This window comes from Rhodnius prolixus, unplaced genomic scaffold (assembly GCF_049639745.1).
Source record: "Rhodnius prolixus isolate KJV_2025 unplaced genomic scaffold, Rpr scaffold_3, whole genome shotgun sequence".
In the NCBI taxonomy this organism is placed as follows: domain Eukaryota; kingdom Metazoa; phylum Arthropoda; class Insecta; order Hemiptera; family Reduviidae; genus Rhodnius; species Rhodnius prolixus.
The window spans coordinates 40,294,180-40,322,003 of record NW_027411603.1 but is presented as its reverse complement, the minus strand read 5'-3'; the positions used below and the strand labels follow the sequence as shown (position 1 = coordinate 40,322,003).

Below are 27,824 nucleotides of genomic sequence, written 5' to 3'. Positions count from 1 at the left end.
GTCAAATTTTAATAGAACATTTTGTTTTTGTATAACGCATTTATTTCTAAGAACGAAAAATTGAAGTTCTATTACATCCTAAAATAATGGTGCCTAGAATACTCTTCTAAGGATGTGCAGCGTCTCACCTTGTACAGGAACATTTTCTGTCTGATGAAGTACGCGATTATTACTAGTCGATATCATCAAGATTACACTACTTTAATGCTGCTATGTGCACACAGACTGATCAGACACGCACAAATAGACTAACATCAAAAGTGTGTGCGTATGTATGGGAGTGAAAACAAGTGAAGAGTCATCAGACTTGTTTGTAAAACTCTTTTTTTTTGTGGCGCACCGGCAAAACTTGGACTAGAACTTCGTATCTCATATTGAATAGAATGAAAAATACAATAAGTACACAATTATTACTATTCACATGTCCAATAAGATTGAAAATCCAAGGGAAAATAAATAAAAAAATACGAAAAATGTACATTTATTGTTAAACAAAAACAATTATGTTACACAGAAATAAATACGCGACTTAAATTACTTGTCAAAGATTTCCTAAAAAAAAGAATTGCTAGTTTTAATAACAAATAACCGTCATAAATAAATAAATAAAACAAATAAATAAATAATAAAATTAACAATATGGCTAGTATAAATATAAATAAGTCTAATATTAGACAGGTAGCTTGATCAGTGATTACTGGAGACATAGAAGTGTTGAGATCATTATGGTGGTGTTGCAGCATTAGTGTTCGAGGTCGTACTGTTGTTGCTACTGTCGATATCTGTCCCATTGTTGTTGTCCAGCGTTGTTACCTGAGTTGATGGCTTCATAGAAGTTACAGTTGGTGGGGGTGAAGGCACAGTCAGGTTTAGGTAGCCTCCGCCGGCCTCGATCTGCAACCATCATTAGAATTAGTGAAATCGAAAATTGGAATCACAAAGATTGGCAGCTTCTTTGGAGCAAATTGTGGAGGACGAATGATTATTAGTGAAGTAATCGCGTATTTTTCAGGTGGGGCTTAACGTCTATATACCGATTAGGTGACATGGAAGAGGGGTGGAAGCTCTTACTGCTCCCTTAAAAGTAATTCTTTAATCTGAAAACCGGTTGTAAATTTCGATTAGATTAGATTCATTGGGAGTAGATGATTCAGCCTTCGCCACCCAACAGTACCTCTAGGCGCTGTACCAATCCAGCCTTGTTTGTATCTTTCCAAGCAGCCGAACATCAAACTATTATGTGCTCAATTAACCCTGAAAGGCAGTAAGTACTCCAATACTTCAATGATAAATCTAATCAGGCAAATCGCTGAGGCTCAATGTTGAATTTACCCTATCTAAAAGAGGACCACGATTTTTTCGGCTTTATTACTGCTGTAATTTTGCTATGCAGTATTACCTAACTAGAATTAACTTCATAAACAAAAGATCACCTGGTGAATGCGTTAATTTACAAAGATTATATTTAATTGATTAGTAAATTTTGTGTAAAAAATTTTTAAGTTTCATTTAAAGACAAATATCTCTTGAAAAATATTTAGTTCAAAGGAGAACACAATGAATTCTAACCAATTTTGGAGTGACTCTAAAAGAAAGAATAATTTTAAAGTATATTTATTTGTTCACGATTTTTTTTTTTTTATCCGCTTGCTTTCTTTTTACAGACGTTTTAATAAATTAAACATTTTTTGAGTTTTTTTTATCCTCTCTTAATTCCAAACTCTAAACTACCAAATCCTCAACTTCAATTGCAACGCATCTCGGAAGATCAATAAATCTAGACACTATAGCTTAGAGCATACATGCAACTAACTCTTGTTTAACATATAAATTACCTTCTAAATATGTGTATAACATGCAGAGTGAATGATCTAATTGGTGATTAAAAAAAAAAAAAACCGGTATAACGGATACCTTATAAGAAGTATTATACCATATTAAATTAAAAGAAAATAATAATTTACCAACTTCCCAACTTATTATGTGAACGTTACAATTACATAAATGTTTACACAAAATGTTCCCTTTAGGGAAAATGTAAAGATTACACAGAGAGCAGAGAGACAAGAGACCAGTTTGTGCACTTTTTTATTTACAGTACCTTTACGGATGAAATAACCAATCATTCGATAATCACGGGTGAAATACTTTAATAATATGACATAATATTGTTAGTAGCCTTGAACAGTAAAGGATTAAATATTCTTTACCAGAACTGTTCGCGACTAGAAATGAGAAGTTGGGCTTGTTTATTTTTTTTTTTTACTTTGCTTTTTTTCCTCCATATAAGCTTTGAAACCCCTTTTCGTGTTAAATTTCGACAAAGGTGAGAGATATCATTTAATTAATACAGATTAGATTCTTTACGCCGCGATAATAAATAATTAAGACTAATTTATGTTAACTTTCCACACTAAATTTGGCCCCTTCCACAGCGTACGAAGTAGAACTTAGGAAAATCCTTTCTTAGTGAATGTCCAAGCCACAGAAGGAAGTACTTTTGCAATGTCAAAATTCTAGCTGCAGTAGTTTAGGTTCTGATGGATTAGACAGGCAGACGAGTCATTTCTCTTTATAAATATTGATTAAAAATCAAAGACTTTACAGGAACTAATGGATTTTGGAACCAGCGCGCAAACACGAGGTTGTATATGTTCAACATAACTACACTAATTGTATTAGTTAGGTATTTATTGCACAATTTCTGCTGACCTGCACGCAATACATTTTCACAATCTAGTACGAAAGAATACATATTTACTTTTCTAATCGGAATGAATTTAAGTTTAAAGCTGTTCACTCTATCTATTTTGACAGAATTAGGTATTTAGAAGGTAAACACTAGTACTGCAAGTGTAGATGATGTGTTGGCTTTTCCACTTCTTAAAATAAAATTGTTAAAGAGCACAAACAAACAAAAATTAAATACATAAAATATACAAGCTAATAAAAATAGTTATCCTCAAAATGAGCACTATTTAGTGTTCCAAAAACAAATCAAAAAATCCCCACAAAATAGACTTACGAAAGAAGAATAAAGTAATGGAACCGCCTACGAAAAGTTTAATGTATTCATAAATATTAATAAGCATTAATTATAAAGTTAAGGAATTGCTTAAAGATACCAAACTGACCCGCTTTTCTTGATTAAATATTCTTTATTCTATATGAATTCTCCGCTTTCTAAAACTCTAAGAAATTAAAAAAATCTAAATTATGGCAGATTTTAAATTAATTTATACATAATTTGATTTTGTATTCCCTTCAAAATTTACCCAATCAGATATTCCAGAAGAGAAGAAATAATTATAAACGTAAAATTCATTATTAGTTTATATTTACTAATGTAATTTATTTTCATTTGATTGAGTACATTTTTATTATTCTTTATTTATAATTCTTTTTTATTCTTTGGTTTCATTTACATCAAATATTCTAGTTTTTTGGATTTCCTTAATAACTTTAATAATGTTACATAATTCAGTAGTATGTACTTATTTAGCGATGAAGTTACGAGGAATTGTGATTTTTTTTTTGTAATTAGATTCCCACAGATATATTTATTTTCTTCCTTCTTAAATTAAAAATATTTACATCATTTTTCAAATCATATACGCGTTAAGATGCGTTGAGTAACATCTGCTTCTATCCAGTCGTAAAATAACCTTCTTATTTGACAGGTTTTAAATTAGATTAAATTAAATTGGTGATGAGTTCAGTTTTTTATTTGATTTTCAAGAATGCAACATTTCTTCAGCAAAGGGCATTAAATGGGAGATATCTCTGAAATTGCCCATCACAAGTTGAGTATTATTTTCTAGTGTATTGGTTGTTTAGGATACTATTATCTTTTTCTCATAACAAAATGCCAACAATTTTATAGTTTTTCCTAGTTAATAACTGGAAAACAGTACCGAAACTTTAGAATTTAGATTTACAGAGAGGCTGAAAATCGCAGATTTCAAAATCCAGTTGTAGAACGTAGTAACCTAAGATTTGATGTCTTAATTCTTCTATATTTTTGTAGAAAGATGAATCTAATAGTTTTCTACAGCCTAAAACTGTACGTAAGTTTATACTGTATTAGATTTCGTATTTTATCAATGATAGTTACCTTATTCCCATCCCAAAAGTGACATATTGCATTGAATTAACTTTACATGACTTCATGGCTTGGATTTTGAGCAAATTACGTCAATAGAATTGATTATTCTGTTATTGAAAGATTGTGGTCAGATTTCCTAGGAGATAAACATGCTTTGGATTAGCGACGTACGTTCCAGCTCCAACCTCATCAACGAAACTCCCTCTCCCCCCCCCAAAAAAAATCCGGGCTCTTCCCTGACCTAATCAGTACATCAGTTTTGCATGATTAATAATTTAACCGAGGGGAACAATCTGCTAAGTAATTTCTAAGATGATCTGTAATTGTGATTAATATACTATTTATAGACAATGTTGCGATTAGAAGTAAACAATGACTAATATAATTTATTCAAATAATAACTATAACATTAATAAAGTCCTATTTAAAATTTAACATCTATGTGAGAGCATTAAGTGGATAATTTATTAGAGTTTCGAATAATTTAATTTAAATGACAGTCATCAAGCCAGAGCTAATGTGTATCACAATAATCTCACGTCATTAGAAAGATTATCACTAAAGTAATAATAACAAAAAACAATTCTAACTGCCATTTACTGGAATTATTACCATATCTTAATTTTTTTACATCTGTATAATATTTATGAAGATCAACAGGCAGCTGGAATTTAGATTTGAACTTGAACTTATGCACCGTTACTTTGGTTTCAAACTTATACTCAAGTAATGAAGTTTTTTATTGAATTTTGGGGTAGCTGTGACAATATGCTTTTTTTCAACATTATGGTGAACTGTTATGACATTGAAGCCAACTATCTTTTTAGTTCAAATTATAAATTACAATAAAATTTAATTATGTAAATTACATAAGAGAAATTGCTAGGATGTCGGCAAATGCTATACTTTTGACTTTGTAGTTTTGATATTTTGATAAAAATCCTTTTCTCTAATTATGTTTGGAAATCCCAAAAGGAAAGTAAGTCCATTCGAAAACATTCTAAATATCTCCTTTCCTTTGAACTTTACCAAGAAATCTTACAAAATAAATCTTGTTAGAATTCAGTTAGCAGAATTTTTTATTTTACTTTAGAAAAATTTAGAGCATTTATGTGACTTTTCAAATTGAGAGAAGTGCGCTATGTCTATTAGCGCAGTTCTAAAATTGTAAGAAAAAAATTTATTAGAACCAAACACAATGGCAATAGTTGCAAATGTCTCAGAGATCTTACAATAGCTCACCGAGGTCCAAGTAAGGTTTTTGACAAACTAAACCAATAATGTTAACATTGAATGGCTGGTTTAGGGTAAAAGGTAGCGATATTGCTATTTTTCAAACCTAACTTATTGTTATTATGCATTTCAATGTGCCGTTTGTTTGATTAGTAGAGCAGAATTCACCACAAGGTACCTAAACCTACTAGAACAGTGATAAACACCACCTATTAGACCAGCGTACAAATGTTGAAAAGAAGATTTTAAATCGAACCTAATTACAAGATTTAAAAAAACAAAAAACTATTGAACGCGCCTAAATACTTTTCGATAAACAGATGAACCATTCAGACATTCTTATCTAACTACTTCAACAGATAATTGATTTTTCCATCTACAAACCTTTGTAACAATCTTGCAATTCCTAACATACAATTCACGCCAAGACTGAATAGCAGAAATACCATGCTCTCATTGCTCTAATCTTTTCTTCTCCTCTCATATCAATCCAGACAATCTACGACGCTGACTGAACGACCAGAGATTTCCTTTGGGAATGTCCAGCAGTCACTGGGGGTATACGCTGGGAGTAGATTGGGCACTTTCTTTTATTCTATTCTTCATGCGTTACATCTAATTTACTTATTGTATCTTTGGTACCGATTGAAGAAGATTAATTAAACAAACAAAAAATATATATACGCAAGAGAATGGAGCAAGAGCTCTGTGGACACCTATGTCTAATTCCTAGGTACGAATCCAACTACCTACCCTTGGATATTCTCTTTCTAGCGGCCTCTATAGCCACTGTCTTGTGGTTTCAAATTTTAGAAAATTCTAGTTAAAATAAATTACCTACTATAGATTGGATTCCCAGTTTCATATGTTTCACACTGATCAGTATTATTTATATAGAATACTCCAGATTCCAATGAACAGGGATATTGATGCGTCTTAATTGTATGTAATAATAATAATAATGTATAAATGAATATGGAATAGATAAAATACAACTAGAGAGACTTAGAATTCACTTCACATTGATAATTTAATTCCTAAAGCAATTATTGGATAATGTAAATAATATTCCATGTGTTTGCCAGGTCCTTCCCATGATCTGTGGCCATGAGATACCCTAAAGAAAGAAATAGAAAAACAATCAGAATTTTTTATTGTCTAATTTACTTTCGCAAATTAATTGTTTCTCACCGTTTCATTGCGGAAACGACCTTGCTAACTTTTAAACAGGTATCTTCCAGCTTCTCTCTGACGTATCAAGAAAACTTCATAAGAACTGCATAAGATGCAGCCTTCTGCTTAGTGCTAACATTGCACTATTTAATGCCTAGTATCACCGAGAAATTCGTCGAGCTCATTTGGCCAAGCGATAGTTCGCCAAAGAGAGGTACAAGTGATGACCACAGGTATCTCATCAATATTACCATTAAGACACAAATCGTTCTAGAAGTACGGACTTGAACTGTGAGGAAGATCTCATATGTAACTGACGAATCCAAATCTAAATATAGAAAATTCTTCGACGTTCTCCCTTTCTACAAAAATCCTCCTGCTCAAAATCTTGCCCCCCACAACAATTCCACATCCAGCACGTTGATTGTGAAACACTGTTGGCCATCTCCGACAGTAATGTGAGAAACGCCAGCTGATACAGTACTGAAGACTTCTTACATCATATTCACTAATTACATTTTATTTTTGCAGTTTGTGAATGGCAAATAAATGTAAAAGGAAGTAGTAGTATTGTACGAAAATTTCCGGGCTCGTACATGTATTACGAAAAATAAAATATTTAATTTGTAATCGGGGAAGGCCCCCCAGACTTAGTGCATAAACTAATACAATGTGTACTTATACATTATTCATGTCAGTACTTATCATTAATATTATCTGATTTGGATATTGGTATGTATGTTAAATATGTTACTTCTGACTTTTGTTGTTATGTATTGTGAAGTCTATTGTTCGGATAAGTTTTGGCGGTTGTCTAAGTATTACAAATGTTCCTTAATTTACAAAGTCTGCAACAGCCAGATTTAATAAATGGTACCTTAATAATTCCAGACATACTAGGATTTTGGAGATTACCCAATAGGGTTTTAAAGCTCTGTAGAACGATTAGAAATTTTAAGTTTTTACCTGTTTTACTCTGAAAAGAAGAAAACAAAATTATTACTTTAAATTTACAATAGGTATTTATAAATTTAGGAGTTCTGATACAAATGGCTATTGAATGGCAAAGATCCTGATTGTTACTTAATGACGGACCTAAACGCTCATGATGGATTTCCCAAACTGGATTCTCTCAGAAAACATAATATTCTCGTTTGGTTTATTTTAAGAAAATAAAATTGCAAAACTTATACAGAAGAAAACCTTTATTCCAACCATTTAAGTCAAAGAAATGGCGTTTCAAGAGTAATTGCGTTAATGGCAATGCTAGTTTTAAATGATCTCTCAATTGCTTTCGATTAATTCGATGCAATCACTTCAGAGAATCAAGGGTTTACTGGAATAATACAGTGCTTAAAGCTTACTCTGTCGGACCAGACTGCTTCCACCAAAAACCGTCTGAAATGAATTTCCCTGGTAAAATGTTTAAAATAATTGTGATCACTCTAAATGTATTAAGTGAACTGAAATTAAAGGAATATCGTTGAAACATTTTTTAAAAATCGCAAACATAAGCAAATCGATTCGGTAAAGAGGCACTTAGATGTCCGATGTTCATCACCTCCTATTAACTGAATTAAATGAGTCTTTGTCAAAAAGTAAATATCAAATATGATAAACACACATAACTCACTCTCTTACCTCACAAAAACTTAATTGCTTCAGGAGACTTAAAAATCCAAATTCCAGAGTAGAAATTCAAAACCAAAAATTAGCATAAATGCAAAACTTTTTCTTACGTTTAATTAAGTTAGAACCTGGTATAATATTCACTTGACTTTCTCCCACTGCATTTTTCGAAAATTAAATTACTTTACAACTCATAATTTGTACTAAAAAAACAGTTGACTTCAAGATTATGCATTTCCGCTTAATAAAAATATTTTGCTAAAGAAACCATGATGTTAACTTCCCCAGAAACCCTCTAAAATCATTGTTTTCTAGAGAGAGTTTCAAATTAAAGTGATTGGACCAACATATTATTAGAAAACAAATTCTAAAATCCCTTTAGAAATTATCAAGACTAGTAAATTACAAGAAGACTTAAAAAACCTCTTATAGTAACTCAAAATTTTGGGCATCATATTTCATAATAATAAATTTTGAAAGGTTTTAGAAACCACAAGATAGTTTGAAATGATTCTTTAGAAGAGTACTTCATTTCACTTTCCAGTAAAAAGCTGCTAAAAATGAAGTTTCTTGTGCAAATGTTTCAACTTTGATTTTATCTGTTGTAGTGGGCATATTTGTTATATCTCTGAACGGTTTCAGAATTCATCCGCCATCAAAGGTAGTAGATTAATCAGTTTATTGTAGAGATTTTGACTTCACTTACGTCACCATCTCGCACTGAGTTAGATCTTGTACTGAATCAGCAAATGTAGTGCGAGATGGTAACGTAAATGAAGTCGAAATTTATACACCAAATTGTTATTAATAATGATAATAGATGAATATCCGAAATTAGGCCTAGGAATAAAAGAAAGTGTCACGATAAAATCAAATATATTAGCCAGTAGTGCTGGAACTAACCACATTTCAAAAACTGTTTTAATAAGTAGTTTCCATAAAACGTTTAAAAAATACCAATGAAGCCATTTTTGAAACAATGAAAAGCTTTTGAACAAAATGGAACTTCCAGACTACTTATTTTCCCAAAATTCATTATTACCTACATATTGATTCCAATACAGGTAATTTAAACGAAAGCCTATCCCATCAATTTATTTATTGACAGAAAAGGTCAATCTGTAATACATTTCTGTGCGAAATGAAATTGAACCATTGCAAATTTAAATCCAGAATTAAAACTACCTAATAGAAATTGTGGAAATGGTGCACTTACATGTTTGTCCACCTCACAGTTGCGTCCAGTGAATCCTTCAGGACACAGGCACTTGTAGTCTCCGTCCTCTTCGGCCACGCTTACACAAGTGGCCTCGTTCTCGCACACACCGCTGTGTTCCTCACAATACTTTAACTCTGAAAACAAATAATACTATTACCACTCAGTAGTATATTCAAGTTCAATCCCCTCTACCAAACGATTATTGCCGTTATTGTCTCTTAGTTTCAAGGTTGCACTACTATTGCCACTAATTTGAGATACCTGTCTATTTCTTCATTTAATTATAATTAGTATTTAGCATTAAACTATTTATAGATTCAATTACTGAGAATTGATGTACTATTTACACTGTTCTTGAGTCTATATTCAATTTAGCACTTTCAGAACAATGTGATCGATTAAAATTTAGTTGAAATTCTCCTTGGAGGTTTTGCTTAGCAATTGAGAGATGCTAAAAGAAATTAGGGTGGCGATAAATTGCAGACACAAATCAAAATAAGCTTATTCAGAAAAGTGAGTTAATATCAAATTCCCCCACTCAACAAATACATAAACATGCGTGGGAATATCTCTTACTATAATTTAATTTACGAAAGAGCCAGCTAAAAACTGAGATAAAGGTAACAAAAAGTCATTTCCGATTTATTCTAACCTTCAAGTAACGATATTCTGATTACAGATTATGTAAGAACATGACCACAAATTTCCACTTAATTACTAAAGCAATCAGCTATATTTCTTCATTTAAGAATGAATTGGTTTTTCTTTGATTTTTCATCATTAGGGTAATTCTATAAAAAGAATCGTACAGGTTATTGAATCGAATTAAATATATTTATTAAGTACCGTGATTACGACCGAGTGGTTTACAAATTGGTATATATAGATATGTGCTTCCAACAAAACTCGGAAACCGGTAAATCACAGTAAGTTCAAATCTGTTATTTGGGTTCAACCAAACGCACCAAGCTCTAAAGAATTCTATCTCTACAATCTGAAATACTTCGATCCATAGTAAACGCTCCATTTTATCTATACATTCTGATCTTAACATTCCTTGTATCAAAACAAGTCGCCAAAACATACACAAAATTCCATTTCAATCAACAATCCTCTAGAACTCTTTCTGACAACCTAAAAAAGACGTCTTAAAAGACAATGGCCTCGTGATCTCCTCTCTAGTGAAAAGAGTAACTAACAGTCTAATGTTTTGGAGTGTTACCACTGGGTAACTTCTCCATTCATTTGCTTCATTTGTTACTCTGTTATCATTGTTGCTAACGCGCTGATTGCATTAAAAATAAACAAGAAAAATAAAACTGAAATATCAAATTTCTACAGCCACAATACTGTTGGCAACAAAATTAGTTTCGTATTATCAATTTCATTTTCGAACATATTGGGGAGAAAAAAATATTGATCAGAAATGGCTATTTTGACCTAGTAACAACCGTAATCGATTGATTATAATCAAAAACGCTTTAAGATATTTATTGTAACGCCATATAGTATTAGATTTGCTGTTTATTGCGTAAATTTTCTCAACAAGTTTCTATTCCGGTATTGTTTATCAAATTCAAGATTGATATCTCTTAGATTTTACATTTTCAGTTATTTCTTCTGAAAGGTTAATCTTCTTTTTGAAACATAATATAGTACTATGAGGAGCCCCAAATTACAAATATATTTTATAATTTCTTTTGACTTTTGAACTGTGACTTTCTAGTCCCCACCATTATAATTAATAATATGTAACATGAAAGTAAATCGTGATAACGTTTCTATCAGAAATAAAAATCAGTTTTAGAAAAAGAACTTTAAAGCGCCATTAATTACATTAGAATATGCTTTCATAGAATGAGTAGATCCTGTGTTTAATTCAAAATACATAATCATATTCTAGCCGTAATTCCTGTAAGTTCTCACTCAAAACTGAAGAAACTATCTCTGTAAAGAGGCACTTCTAGTTGATGAGTTTTGGCCCAAATTATATCGAATTCCTTGTCTCCAAAACATAAAATTACGTTACATGAAATTTGAACTTTCTTATTTTGTACCAGCTTTGGCTTTTCACTGTCTATACGTCTCTAAATATGCTCCGGTGAAGGATCAAATACAAAAATCTGCCATAATAGAAATTTTAATAAAAAATGATTTTAACATTGAAATAATAGAAAGTTAAATATAAAATACTACCGATTAAAAAATAATATGGTTTCATGTATTTCACATACATGTGCAAGTAAAAAAACATTTACCCCCAATTTGCTAAATAACATTGAAGTTAAACAAGCAGGTAGTTAAAAAAAAGTTGCAAAACCGAGTGGGAATATTACAAAACCTCATATTTGTAACCTATTGTTATTAACTAAATTTATATTTTCTCGTAAAATTAAATTTAATTAAAGCATATGTTTCATTTCAGTCAATAGTACTACTTTTAAAAATATATTGAATAAATAATTTGAATAAAGACTGATTTTAAAAGAAAAGTTAAAAGATTACGATAGAAGACTTGAAGCATTTTAAAATAAAATAAATAAATAAAAAATGATAGTAACTTAATAAAAATAGACTACTTTAATTTCTAAAATGATCTTTAAATTCACATAAATGTTCTCAACCTGGGTTTACATATCTGACAGATTTTTCGAACGTAAATACCCCATCTTTAAAAAGCTCAGATCTTGAACATCATATTTTAAAGATGAACCATTAGTACAGAATAAATTAACTCATTAAAACTATAATTTGAAAATGAGAATACTGACCTTGGTCACATAGCATTCCACCCCAGCGAGGTTTACAGTTGCACTCCCAGGGCCTCTTACAGTTACCGTTCACACAGCCAGGGTAGGGGTAACACTTGTCACAGTTCTTTCCCCACCAACCTACTTTACATCTGTGGACAAACATTTTTTTTTTTTTTTTTTTGCTAAAATTATAAACATTTTTGCAACAAAGAGTCAATAAAAGAAAACTTCTTAACTTGAAGACACTTTAACTAACTATACTTATTTGAGAGAGACGATGTTTATGAATTATGTACAGTGGTATTACAACAATATCCTTGATAAAGACCCTTCTTTAACTTTCACCGAATGACCCATCCTTCTTCAACAAATTTAAACTTTACTTACCAAATTTTATGAAATATGGCTCCCAATTTTAGAGTTTTGACTAATGTCTATCAACCCGAGGTCCCACATTTCAGTTTTTCGTGATTTCTTTAAAAAAAAATGGCAACTAACTGACTTCTTACACTTACCTTTTTAAAATTTATGCTTAATATTCATTGACATTTATAATATAACGCTTTTAATCTAATATTAAATGAATTGGTAAATTGAAATGAGATTGGGAGTTATTTTTTGACTTGTAGCGTTATTTTGACTAACAATGTTGAATTTTATATTCATAATGTATAACTCTCGAGTCAGGAGCTCAATTCAGGGCCAAACAGACAATTTTATCAATCAACTCGCATTATTTATTTCAATTACTAAGGAAGTCAGTTTTTCTAATTGTTCGACGGTTTTATCGAAAGAGACTATTTAACAAGTCACTTATGGTTTCAGATAATTGATTAAGATAATACGGCAATTATAGGCGAGGGAAATTAACATAAATGTCCTTCGAAAAATAAACTCTTCAGTACATGCTCTTTTGTAGAAACAATCACTTATTGTTTACTAACAACATACATTGTCAAATAATAATGATCCAGGCTATAATAATTTTTATAATTATGCAATAAATTTTTTTTTCGTGGAATTTTTAATTTCATTATTTTATGAAGGTAAAAGATACTAAATGCAGCTTGTCCAATCGTGGGCAATTTCACAATTTCCTGCAATCTCCAACAGATCACTCGTTTATCTTTCATCTCTCTCACTTTTTCTTCCACCCTCCCCTTATGCCCCCCTTTCCTGCGTGTGATTATTCAACACAAAAGCGACAAGTCGCATTAATTGCAAATTCTTATATTTAGGATTGAACAACACCTAGGTTTTGTTCAAAGTTAGAAAGTACTAATTTGCATTAAAGAGTTCTTTAGCATGTTACGTTATACTGGAACAATTCATGCAGATATTCTGCAAAGTTCGTATCGTAATAGGTTTGTAATAATAAATCTATATTTTTTTAAAAAAAAATCTTCCAGGGAAGTTCATTTTAGAGGGATTTAAGAATCATGATCAGATCTTATTTAATGTCATACCTACTTAAGTATGAAGTCATTGATTATTTTAATTGATTTTTTTTTTTTTATTTAGGAAATTGATTTGAGGCTGTATCTGGAGGAGCCAGGATTTTCCGTTTACCTTAACCGCTTCTGTTAAGGAGTTAAGGTGATCATTTTTATATAGACAAACAACATTTCTATCAAAGGTACCAAAGAACACATTTTAAAATTTTACGTTATACTTATTTTTCCAAGTCTAATTATTTTTTGACAGTTTTAAATAATAAAAATTCCAAACGAAAGGAATGTTAAAAATATTTTAAAAATGGTAACCATTGTTTTTCTAGAGAAAGTAATATTTATTTACTCTTTTTTTTATAATTTAGCAAATATATCTAGCAGCATTTATTAATAAACTTTAGTGAAACGAATGGCCAACTATAATTAGCATTTTCCACGATGTAATAAACAGAACTATAACTAACTGTTTGTTCAGTTTTTGAATCGAGTTTACGGGCCTGAATTGCTAACTTTAATTTTATTTGATCATTTTTATTCTGCTACTCTGAGTGAAGGAAAGAATGGGTGAAATATTATTCGAATTGTGAGAAACATCTAAACATTTTGGGAAGGAACTGCAGCAAAGTTGGGAGAGAAATTAGCACAAATCTGTTCGCGGCAGAAAGGATGTTTGCTGGCATATGTTTTGAGTAGATCTGTGGACTCAAGAACAGCCATCCTGGGTGTTGTGTAAACATCAATTTTGAATGCTCCGAAAACAGATTGAGAGGTTCTCTTGCAATGAGCACAAAAACGCTGATCTGGAGAATAATTCAGCAGCGTACTGCCACTATTGAAACAACTTAAAATTCAATAGTAAAGTAAAGCTACGGAACTGCCTTTAAAATGGTACTGTTGCTAACTTTTGTATCGTAATTGTGATTACCTACTGACACATTATATAAGGATAGATCCAGACATATGCCCTTTACGCAGACCAACTTGATGCATGTATGTGACCTTGAAACCGGTTGTTTTTATCAGTTGATATCAAGAGAGAAATGTTTTTTGTGTCTCAATCTAGTAATACGAAACTTATATTCCGTCATTACAAGAAAAAACAAATTGTTTATGTTACGTATCTATTTAAATTTTATTGCTTTCGCTTAGCATCCAAAACTAAAGCCTTAATTAAAATCTTTCTAAATAATTTTAATTTCATACAAATACTAAGAGGATTAGAAACTATTTGAAACTATAATCAGCAAGCAAAATAAGCAAAAGACGAAAGATGAGTCATTTAATTAGATTATCTTAATGTACTTCTAATCTTCAGTCCGAATTAAGAAAAACAAACCAAATACACTGACCTGCACTCACCAGGTTTTCTGCAGTAACCTCGCTCTTTATGACAGTCAGCTGCACAGATCGCTGTAACAAGAGACATCTATCTAGAAAATACTAATGGAATAACAGAGCAAATTTTCTGTTATGTCTTTAACTCAGAATAAATTAATATTTTAATTTAATTTTAATTATTCAATTCTAACGTCTCTAAAAATTTAAAAATAATAGCTACATAAATGATATTACAGGAAAAAAAAAAAACAATAGTGGATAGTTACATACGTGTTTGACAGAGAATGCCAGTCCAACCTTCATGACACTTGCACTCCAAAGGTTTAGTGCAGTAGCCGTGCTGACATCCTGGCAATACTTGACATTCTTTACATGTCTCGCCGGCCCAACCAAGACGGCATCTAAAGTGGTTCAATGAAGTGAAACTATAGTGATCAGCAGTAAGTAACAAGTGGAATGCATGATTAACCGAAAGTAGCAATTGTGTGTAGGTTATTTGTGGTTATTCTCCACAAGGATAACTTCCGTTATAGAATTACTACAGCCAGCGAGTCAGAACACATTTAGTTGATTGTTTTATGTATTTAATTACAGACATTTTAAAGCAAATAAACAAATTTGTTTTTAATGGGAATATCAAGCATTTTAAAAAATATTATGGCTGGGCACGTAAATATTTTTCTTTTTTGTTTTGTCCTTCAACACATCAAACTGGTGGGAACCACTAACATAACCATCTGTTATTATTGCATATTTTTAATTTGCTAAATTCAAATTAAACGAATAGCTTTTATGTAGAGTTCTTTTGGGAATAAGGTCTTATTAAAATAAACTTTATTCTATGTTCATATACAGTGAAATTTATTCACTTTTTTAGAACTCAACAAAGCGTAAGTTTTCATCATTTTTATCTGAATTCAAGAATATTTTTAATTATACAGGGACGTAGTTTCACAAATACTTATTTTAGAATTTACGTACCTTAAAACACCACAGACATATCGGAAAAGAGATTTCGGCCAAGTTTTCATTACAAAATTAATAACAGAAATATTTGAGCAAGATGGGTGCCACATTTGTTAAATAATTGCCAAACTATAACACGAATTATGCCACAAAGATATGTACTTTTAAAAAGAATCCAATTAATGTTTGCACTGCTTTGATTTGGCGGTTAAGATGTGGGGTCCATTGCTCAAATCATATCGGTGGAAGCAGATAGCTTTGCACCAAAAACGAGATTTTTTTGTGTTAAATTTTATTATTATTATGTAATTGTCAATACCGAAATTCCACAAGTAAGTCCCGTTATATTTGGATATTTATACCTGTTCTCCATTCTATAGTTCTAACGTTCTTTCTATAACTCAACCTAACTCACATAACCACGCAGGTCCTAACAATTGTTAATTGATATAATTTCTTATAGTTTTATAATAAGATATGTTTTTATTCTTGTGTTTCAATAGTCTAGTTGTTGCATTATTTATTTGTAATATCCAGGCACTGAGGAAGGCGATACGTTTGTCGAAACGTTGGCGAAAAGATGGAGTTTTTATTTTTACCGAACCCTACCTTACTATAACTAGTCTTCTAGAACAGTCTTCCGAAACATTTCTCTTTTAAATGAGTTTAATAATTTTATTATACAGTAAAAATGGATTGCCAGCTGATTATGTTCTCAGTTCCGTTCGATTATTGCCCTAATACTATTTAATCTAATTCATTCATAATCTTCTTTTTAGCCACATCTTTTTTGCTGACGCTTACAAAATTTGCCAATTAGAAGTACGTAGGAGGAAGAAAAAGTGCGTATTTCAACATATATTTTCAATTAAATACTTTTTCGACCCATCTTAGACAAGGTGGCAAAGTAAGAACAAAAATTACGTTGAAAACTTATTGAATTCACAAATCTATTTTTTAAATTTGATATAAAAGAGTACCTAATCAATAATGTGAAACTTACTTGCACTCTCCTGGATAATCACAATATCCTCTGGTAGGGTGGCAATCTTCTCTGCATATTGCTACATTCAATTTAAATAGATTAATATAAATATGAATTATTGAAATAGATAAAATTACAAAATAAATAACAGTTGCTTACGTTCAGAGCAAAACAATCCATCCCACCCTCGATGGCAGATACATTCAAAACTGTTGTTGCAGAAACCTCGTTGGCAACCCGGCAGTGTATAACATTTGTTGCACAAGTCACCGTAGAATCCTGTAACAGTGATCACTTTTTTACTACCACCTTTAAAGTTTGTGAGATTATCATTTGGGAGCTCATGGTCCAGTATTACAGAACAACACACCAATTCAGCATAAACCTACGAGGTGTGTTCAAAAAGTAACGGGAATTTTCGTTTTTTGAAAAAAATATTTATTTATTCATCTACATTAATATTGTCGCCTTCAAAGTAGTCCCCTTCGCATACAATACACTTGTGCCAGCGCTTTTTCCAATCCTCGAAACACTTCTGAAACTCGATCTTTGTGATAGCTTTCAGCTCATTCAGCGATTCGCTTTTAATGTCATCTATGCTTGTAAAACGACGGCCTTTTAATGTTCTCTTTATGTTTGGAAATAGAAAAAAGTCACATGGAGCCATGTCTGGCGAATATGGAGGCTGGGGCATCGTTAAAGTTTTGTTTTTGGCCAAAAATTCACGAACAAGCAATGAAGTGTGAGCAGGTGCATTATCGTGGTGCAAAATCCATGAATTGTTTTGCCACAAATCCGGGCGTTTTTTTCGGATTGCATCACGCAAACGGCGTTGAACTTGTAGGTAGTACTCCTTATTGATTGTTTGACCTTGTGGCAAGAATTCATGATGCACTATGCCATTAAAATCGAAGAACACAGTGAGCATAACCTTCACATTCGACCGCACTTGTCGAGCCTTTTTCGGTCTTGGCGATCCAGTATGCCTCCACTGGGACGATTGAGCCTTAGTTTCGACATCATATCCGTAAACCCATGTTTCGTCACCTATTATAACACGTTTCAGTAGATCCGCATCGTTGTCGACTTCATTGAGTGACTCTTGAGCAACTTCCATTCTCCGCTGTTTTTGTTCGAAATTCAACAATTTTGGAACAAATTTTGCTGCCACACGTTTCATACCCAAAACATCCGAAAAAATTTCATGGCATGAGCCAATTGATATGGCAACATCATCAGCGACTTCTCTGATTGTGATTCGGCGATCGTTCATAACCATTTCTTTCACTTTTTTCACGTTTTCATCGGTTGTTGATGTGCTTGGACGTCCAGGTCGTTCGTCATCTTCAACGTTTTCGCGGCCATCTTGGAAACGCTTATACCACATGTAAATCCTTGTTTTACTCATAGCAGACTCACCATATGCCTTTATTAACATTTCACACACTTTATTACACTTTATTTCATTTTTTACGCAAAATTTAATACAAATTCTTTGATCCATTTTTTTTAACAAACAAAAATCGCCAAGCTCGAAAAACAGGTCTAACCTTAACGGCTGCCACTTAAGAAGTAAACAATGATTACTGAAAATTTTATCGTACTTCAGGGGCATGTGTACCAACATAATAAAAAAAAAATTTTTACAATCAGACTCTCCAAACCCGCGAAATTTAAAAATTCCCGTTACTTTTTGAACACACCTCGTATATAGATTACCAATGTAATAACCATTGAAGCGTATACACTTACGGTTAGTGAAAGGTCGAGGGATCTGCGATAAGGTATGATTAATTCCAGGGAAATGATAATAACAGTTCACTGCGTATTATTTACACCAACAACATCTACTTAATTAGATTTTGAATACTTATGTGTATTCCCGCGAATAATCTCAAATAAGTATCTTTGCTTTAAATGATAGATTAGATATTGAGTGTGGCCGACGGCTCAGACTACCCAAATCAAACTACCAAGCTAGTGGACGAAATGGCATTGGGCCCAAAAAAACATTGACCATATTTGCAAGTGAATTCTTCAAACGAGATGCAGATCTTCCAACAGAAGTTTTTTCTAGTAAACAATAATAGAACCACTAAGAAGAGTAAATGTCTTATTATATTGCAAACATCATAGAATGTTTAAAATAGTATTGACCATTTTTACATTTAGTAATTACATTCATAGCACTGTATTGTTCAGGGACAAGAAACCTTTCCTCATTATGTGCCAAATCAATATTACAATCAGGTATAACAGTGAAACTAGCTAGGAAGTAAAAACTTCACTAGATAATAATTACATATGCGCATATTTTAGATCTATTTAGGAATAGATCTAATTGGCATTTATTTAACGAATTTCCGTAGTTGACTGCAAGAGATATCATCTGGATATGAACGAAATAAGGAAATGTATTTTTCCACGAAAAGACGTAACTCAGAATGAAAAACAAAAATTTGATGTGAACACTCAAATGACATTTTCTCTTACTAAAGTAAAATATGTTATAAGATTCTCTTTTCCTACTAATACTCAAAAGTGAATGTGAGCAACAATATATATATATTTCTGATAAATTTATATCAATCAGTCATCTGCCAGTTTAACTTAAGAATCTGATAAAAATTATTATTAATCATCGGCAAGCCTGACTTGAATGATGATATATTTCCTTTTTCGTTTTTCACTGGTTTTCATGATTATCCCTAAAACAGATTCAACGAATTTATTGCACCTCGTGCCGAAACTACGAGTACAACTCTTTTCTTTTTAAGAAATGATTTAAGGTGAGTTTTGATATTGAGTTCATAAGCTTTTAATTTCTTTAATTTTCTACTCACCTTTTAGTTTTGGTGGTGATGAGAGTAGAAAACCACAGTAAAAAAAAAAAAGTGCTATTTACTTGAAAGCATCTGCGTTATCGAAGATCATAGGAGACGCGCAAAAGAGAAATTAAATTTGGCTTTAATTTCTCTTTTGTACGAAACAGAGCTTATTAATTTTAAAAATTCCAGTTTGTGTTGAAACAGCTTTTGTTTATTAACTTCTTCACTAATAAATGTGATGGCAAAAAATCAAATAAAATCTCAACAGGGGGGATCAGACGAAATTCTTGAAAAAAAAAACTTTCTTAATGTTTTAAATAGAACAGGATACACTGAATGAACCAAATAACAACCATTTAAACGTTTTCTTTCTTACTATGTTATAACTAAATGAATAAAAAAAAATATATATAATTGTTACAAACCTAATTTACATCTGCATTCACCAGGCCTTTTACAATATCCTTGTAACGGGTCACATCCTTTTCTACAGATCGGCACATCGCAAAGATCCCCAGTCCATCCGTTCAAACATTTCACTTCACCATTATCGTCGCATCTATAGTGGCTGTGCTCATTCTGGCTGGATGGTACTTCGCACGCCTGCAAAACAGTCGCATCTTCCAGGTCTTTAGGTATTTATCTATGAAAAGGAGTGATAGGGACTTGGGTAATCATGTTCATTGCTTTAATCTCTTTTTACTATCTTTATTTCTTCTTTAAATTGTTCACGTGATAGCATATGCAAACTAAGTTGATAATTAATTTTTCTAGAGTTAAAAATGAATTATTTTTAAGAAATACAAAAAAAAAAATCAATTAAAAACATATCTGAATACCAAGTAAAAACAAAAATATTTCCTCACCGTTGTATTAACAATCCGGGAAGAGTTAAGGATCGGGAAGAAGTCCTGTAGAGATATTTTCTACACCAACTTAACTGGTCTGAGGTAGCAAAGATCTGTCAGGTCAATCGTAACAAAAACAGAACTAAAGCATTCTAATATTTCCGAACAAAGATAAATTCCGCAAGGTGACAAGTTTCCTTGCTATTGATGATTAAGATTAGAGGACACCTAAAGAGAGCTGGATTTTTTCACTCCGTGGGCGGATGGAGAAAAATCTAATAAACCTCCTAACTGGTTATAATGGCACATCCAAGAAAATTTAAACACCTGGGAAGCTACCCAGTCGCTGCTGGAAGAATTTCCCTCCTTATTAGAACCTGTGATTTCTTGGATTAGCACCAGTACTACTGTACTGCTGTATTACTATACAGTAGGTCTTCCATTTATACTTAAGAGTATAATTATACTTAGGGAAAAAATTATTACCAGAATTATGATTATTTTGACACAGAATTTTTCAATATACAAATAAAAATAATAATAATTGACACTAAGTATAAAAAAAAATGCAAATAATAAATTTGTCCTAAACCTAAGTAAACAACCTTTTTCATAAAAAATTGAGAAACTAATTTGAATTTAAAAAGTGAATTATCAGCTTTCCAATAATATTAGGCACACTCAGAGAAGAGAAAACTTTCTGGCACTTGATTGACTAACCACGATCAGATGGAAATATAAATGGCAAAAAGTATATAGAAGACGGTATATTAAAATTAAATGTAATGAGACCAAATTGTTCTCAGATAAGGCGATAAAGAAATGACGTGCTGAGGTATGTTACGTTCTAGGCATTAATCATTTGTGTAACAGTAGCCTCAAGAAACTACTGGAGAAGAGAAATGACGACGCGGCGTAAATCCTTAAAAACATTCTGAAGGTAAAAACTGGTTACATTGTTTGAAGTAAGGGAGATCTTTGGCTCTTGAAGGCCAGGTTAGGTAAGCAAGGAAGGAATAAAAATATTATATCACTGCTGCTTATTTGAGGAATGAAAAATAGATTGCATTGGTTAGAGAATATTTTTCGACCAGATTGCGTTCAAGGATATTAGACTCAGGTGGAGTTCCAAATGTTTGCGAATTGTTTGAGAAGAATCAGAGACATTTACTGATTTCTTTATTCATTAGATGATACTACGCTATAGGAAAGTGAATTGATTGAGTTTAAAAATAAAATGTAAAAATTATGTTTAAATACTTAAATACCTGTGATTATAATAGTTCATCAAAGACATCAAAATAAATAAAATATATTACTATATTAAAATATAGTAGTTATTTGAAAACCTTATATTAATAAAATGGATTTCCGAGAAATATTAATAGCAGAGATTTTTAATTTCGTTGTTTACCGTTCGAACATTCTCGGAATACAGGATATCTGGATAATATTATTTAGAAAGTGGGAATAACTGGGCGAACTCTTAAAGGTTTAGTAGGTTAGACGGTGTCTGATGATTCACACCATAAGCATTTGACTCCGGGTTCAGAATTTAACGACCACAGATTTTTTTTTTTTTAACAATAAAATCTTTAAAATTAGTAATTTCAATGGATCATCCAAATTAATTTCATCATCTTTTTTGAGTATACTTGTATTTTTATTTTAGTTATTACAAATTACTAAATTTATAACATGTTATTGTTTTCATCATATTTTCTCTTGCTAATGGCAACTTCAGCCTTTCTTAAAACGCTGCCGACTTATAGGCACGTTCTTTCGTTATAGACAACACTGCCCGTCAGCACTGAGACCTGTATAGGCTCCTAGGAAAAAGAAAATATAAGAACTAGGTAGTCTTAATCCCCAAAACTCTGACAATTTGAGATATTTAATGTGCCAGAGCTGAGAATTTAAGCCGTGCTGAGTGCAAAGTTAGATAATAGAGTCATTTAATTTTTTAAAACAGTATCATTTTTAAATTGAAAATACTATTTCTTTTTTAATAAATACTAAAATTCTGATGAAGAGCTTCGTTATGATTTCTTGTTTAAATGTAATCGTATCACTAATGTAAGCGTATCATCTCACTGGAACTTTATTATTTCTAACTCAAATATTATCAACACTGGAGAATCAAGAAAGAGTTTTTACGTTTTAAAAGAATGCTACATTAGTGCAAACAGCAAAGCAACTAAATTTCAGATCAAAGACAGACGAAAGCTTTACTTATTCCCGACTTGCTAAAGTTTTCTAAGGTATTATTGCAACAAGATAAGGTTGGAAGATCGTAAAAATTTTGACGGGCCACTGTATAAGCTATGGGCCAAAGATATAAAGACAACAATCGCATGGACCTGCCACGTATAGCTTGGTAGGTTTGACAGAAAGGGAGCAAACGGCACTACATGTATTTCTAGTCCTGATGAAGGGCATGAGAGTTCGGCACTTTGAAGATAAAAACTCTTAAATACAAGTTTAAGCCTTGTAGTCCCTTAGCAGACTCTAATCGAACTGATAGGATTTAAGAGATCCTCTAAAAGGATGGCAAAACAGAACGTCAAATTCATTAGGTCGATCCTCGCTGAATCTAGTATAATCCAAATTATTGAAAAATGTTTATTTGGATATTTTTTTGTTTTTTGAGGGTTTAGCAGATTCCTTCCTCTATGCGTGTGCGTAGAAGACACAAAAAGTTTACTGAGGTAATGGATTGTCGTTGATGGAAACGAGAGGACGTCGTCAGGTTCAGGTTACTAGCTGTTGATAAAATATTGGGTGGCGGTAGAAAAAGCAATAGATCTAAACTTCTACAAAATATAGATACTGATAGAAACAACTAATGGTGGAATTCTAGGTTAAAATACTTCTCAAACGGTTTTATTTCTTAAAAAAAGAAATAAACAAATTCCAAGTACCTACAGAAAAGAAGAAAATATTAAGAAAGAACAATAATATCATGAAGGGAAACAGCGATATAAATGGCAATGACCTTTATTAAGTAAGGACACTTCTAGAATATCGTTCAAGGTCCTAACTACGGCAATCATCTGCACTCTAAAGATTAGACTTTCACAGTGTTAACAGTAGTTTTATTATGCAGTGTTTTTAACATTTTCGTGTAATTTAAGTAAACTCAAGCATTATTACGAATTTGTATGAAATTATTAACAACTAGATACCATTGATTTAAAAGCTATTATGAGTTATTAATAATTTCTTTCAGATTTTTTAATATATGGTTAAGTTTTATCCACTGATACCAGCAAAGATTTCAATAAAAGAAGGTTTATTCAGAAAATAATTACCTGTTTTTTCCACTTTGGTACATATTTAGCGGAATCTGCGAAACTAAAATAAGACGTGAGAACTAAATAAACACATGTCCTGAGCATGATGAGCGTTTGAAGACTAAGTTCTAAACAAGATGTGAGGTTGTGAATGGCCCAGTTCAAGTGTGTAACAGTAAAAGACCCCTACTTTGATATAGGGGTGTCACACTTTCTGACCTACTAGCACATACTTATTGTCGATTAACGGTATACACTGTGCAGGTCATCGACTTGTAGCACTTTTATTTTTTTGTCTTAATATTTAAATCTTGCTCTATAACTGATAACCTAATAAGCACTTAGTAATTAAAATGTATAAAAAAACCCTGGGTGAATTACTGTCATTATTTGACTTAACGTGTCTCATCGTCCAAATTTTATCTCAAAATCATCATAACCTATTATCATCAACGAAACAAAGACAATTTGTAAAACTTCTCTTAAAGAAGGATTACATGGTGCACTTCAACACAGAACACCTCTAAAAGACTAACAGAGCGGCTAACCTTATCAAGCTTAATCTTAGAAGGGGACAAATGTAGTAGAATTTCTCTACAACGTCAAACCAATAAATATGTTCCCTCATTCTTTCTTGATCAATTCTTAGTTAAGAACTTACCAACAAGACCTGGCTTCACCTCCGCAAATGCCGACAATCATTTCAAGTAAGCAGCAACCATTTATGCATAACTGCCATATCAGCGGGGAAGTGAAGATAATTTAAAAATGATAAAAAGAGTTGTGTCTAAAGTCAAACTGCATGAAGTCGCTGCAGTGAAGATCTAAGAGATTCGGGGCCCTAGTGTAGCTTCCTTTTCTTAACCTGAAATCGAAAACATCCCACTTTTAACCTTCTAATCTCATTATCTATTACCACTAAAACATTGCAATTTATACCACTCCTAAAAGGCTAACATTTCTCTAGAATTTGGTACAGAACTCATTCAATTCCCAACAGTACGAAGAAACATATAAAGGTATAAAATTTGATGTATTTGCTGCAAGCCCCCAAAATTTAAGCTTCCATATCTAATTAACTATTATCAATAAAACAATGCAGTTTATTCCAGTTATGGAGCTCACATTTCTCTACATTTGGGTAAAGAAATCATTGAATTCTACAGAATAGGAAGAGAGATATTAAGGTTTAAAATTTGAAGGTATTCGAAAAGCTCTAAAATTTAACCTCCTATATCTCAATAAGTATTATCACTAAAACAATACAGTTTATACCAGTTATAGTGCTAACTATTCTCTACAACTGGGTGAAAAAATCATTGAATTCTACAGAATAGGTAGAGAGATATTAAGGTTTAAATTTTGAAGGTATTCGAAAACCTCTAAAATTTAAACTTCTATATCTCATTAACTATTATCACTAAAACAATGCAGTTTATTCCAGTTATGGAGCTCACTTTTCTCTACATGTGGGTAAAGAAATCATTGAATTCTACAGAATAGGAACAGAGATATTAAGGTTTAAAATTTGAAGGTATTCGAAAAGCTCTAAAATTTAACCTCCTATATCTCATTAACTATTATCACTAAAACAATGCAGTTTATTCCAGTTATGGAGCTCACTTTTCTCTACATGTGGGTAAAGAAATCATTGAATTCTACAGAATAGGAACAGAGATATTAAGGTTTAAAATTTGAAGGTATTCGAAAAGCTCTAAAATTTAACCTCCTATATCTCAATAAGTATTATCACTAAAACAATACAGTTTACCTTGCTCTGCAAGGTGCAGTATGTGGAAGCCCGAAGGTGACGCGTGCCGACCCAGCTCGAGTGGATAAAAGAAAAGAGGAAAAAAACGATTAGGGGCGCTAATGACCTCAGCAGTCGATGCGCCAAAAAAAAAAAAAAAAAAAAAAAAAAAAAAAAAAAAAAAAAAAAAAAAAAAAAAAAAACAATACAGTTTATACCAGTTATAGTGCTAACTTTTCTCTACAATTGGGTGAAAAAATCATTGAATTCTACAGAATAGGAACAGAGATATTAAGGTTTAAAATTTGAAGGTATTCGAAAACCTCTAAAATTTAACCTCCTATATCTCAATAAGTATTATCACTGGAATAAACAATGTAGTTTATTCCAGTTATGGAGCTCACTTTTCTCCTCTACATTTGGGTAAAGAAATCATTGAATTCTACAGAATAGGAACAGAGATATTAAGGTTTAAACTTTGAAGGTATTCGAAAACCTCTAAAATTTAAACTTCTATATCTCATTAACTATTATCACTAAAACAATGCAGTTTATTCCAGTTATGGAGCTCACTTTTCTCTACATGTGGGTAAAGAAATCATTGAATTCTACAGAATAGGAACAGAGATATTAAGGTTTAAAATTTGAAGGTATTCGAAAACCTCTAAAATTTAAACTCCTATATCTCAATAAGTATTATAACTAAAACAATTCAGTTTATACCTGTTATAGTGCTAACTTTTCTCTACAATTGGGTGAAGAAATCATTGCATTCAACAGAATAGAGAGATATTAAGGTTTAAAATTTGAAGGTATTCGAAAACCTCTAAAATTTAACCTCCTATATCTCATTAACTATTATCACTAAAACAATGCAGTTTATTCCAGTTATGGAGCTCACTTTTCCCTACATGTGGGTAAAGAAATCATTGAATTCTACAGAATAGGAACAGAGATATTAAGGTTTAAAATTTGAAGGTATTCGAAAAGCTCTAAAATTTAACCTCTTATATCTCAATAAGTATTATCACTAAAACAATACAGTTTATACCAGTTATAGTGCTAACTTTTCTCTACAATTGGGTGAAAAAATCATTGAATTCTACAGAATAGGTAGGTTTTATATTAAGGTTTAAAATTTGAAGGTATTCGAAAACCTCTAAAATTTAACCTCCTATATCTCATTAACTATTATCACTAAAACAATGCAGTTTATTCCAGTTATGGAGCTCACTTTTCCCTACATGTGGGTAAAGAAATCATTGAATTCTACAGAATAGGAACAGAGATATTAAGGTTTAAAATTTGAAGGTATTCGAAAAGCTCTAAAATTTAACCTCTTATATCTCAATAAGTATTATCACTAAAACAATACAGTTTATACCAGTTATAGTGCTAACTTTTCTCTACAATTGGGTGAAAAAATCATTGAATTCTACAGAATAGGTAGGGAGATATTAAGGTTTAAAATTTGAAGGTATTCGAAAACCTCTAAAATTTAACCTCCTATATCTCATTAACTATTATCACTAAATCAATACAGTTTATTCCAGTTATAGAGCTAACTTTTCTTTACAATTGGGTGAAGAAATCATTGAATTCTACAAAATAGGTAGAGAGATATTAAGGTTCAAAATTTGAAGGTATTCGAAAACTTACATGGAGGACATCAAAAATTTAACTTTTTAGTTCTTAATTACTATTACCTCTAGAATATCGCAATTTATACCAGTAATAGAATCAACTTTTCTCTATAATTCAGTAACGCATTCGTTGGAATCTGCTGAATACGAAAAGAGGTATAGAAGGTTAAATTTTGGTTTTTTCGATGAGTTTCCTAATTATTGATTCAAATTTTAATCGTTTATATCTCTTTTCTTATTGTTCAGATTTCAATGAATTCTTTACTGAATTGTAGAGAAATGTTAGCTCTATAACTGTTATAAATTGGAATATTCTAGAGATTTCGCTCACTATTTTATTATATAATATTCGTCAATGAAATATAGTCAACGTATATTAACTCATACCAGAAGAGGTTGCCCAATGTTTATGATTCGGGTGTCAATGATAATTTATTATAAAAGTCGATGATTAGAGAAATGACAATAGATTTTTAACTGTGGAGTCTACACTTTTTGACAGTCAAAATTCACTTTTAAAAATCAGTAAAATTTGTGTTTATGATGTAAATATGCCTAAATTCTTACCACAGTTGACTTGCTTGTAATACATTATAGTTTAGATTTATAT

At 31.5% G+C, this 27,824-nt stretch overlaps 1 protein-coding gene across 3 annotated transcripts; it reads right to left on the bottom strand.

The window, feature by feature from the left end:
* Window positions 1–465: 465 nt before the first annotated feature.
* C901 lies at window positions 466–27,821 on the bottom strand. Of its 3 annotated transcripts, XM_074125093.1 has the most exons (9): window positions 27,782–27,821; window positions 20,106–20,300; window positions 17,012–17,131; window positions 16,871–16,931; window positions 15,172–15,302; window positions 14,913–14,973; window positions 12,131–12,261; window positions 9,357–9,493; window positions 466–894 (listed from the first exon to the last, which is right to left on the bottom strand). In XM_074125093.1, exons 1-9 carry the CDS (start codon window positions 27,804–27,806, stop codon window positions 724–726), a joined length of 1,032 nt encoding a protein of 343 aa, XP_073981194.1. In that variant the 5' UTR covers window positions 27,807–27,821; the 3' UTR covers window positions 466–723. The 3 variants fall into 3 exon arrangements, 1 of the variants encoding a protein (XP_073981194.1); XR_012457551.1 differs by lacking the exons at window positions 20,106–20,300; window positions 27,782–27,821 and adding an exon at window positions 17,307–18,514; XR_012457552.1 differs by lacking the exons at window positions 20,106–20,300; window positions 27,782–27,821 and adding an exon at window positions 17,307–18,514 and having other exon boundaries at window positions 14,923–14,973.
* Between the last annotated feature and the right edge of the window lie 3 nt (window positions 27,822–27,824).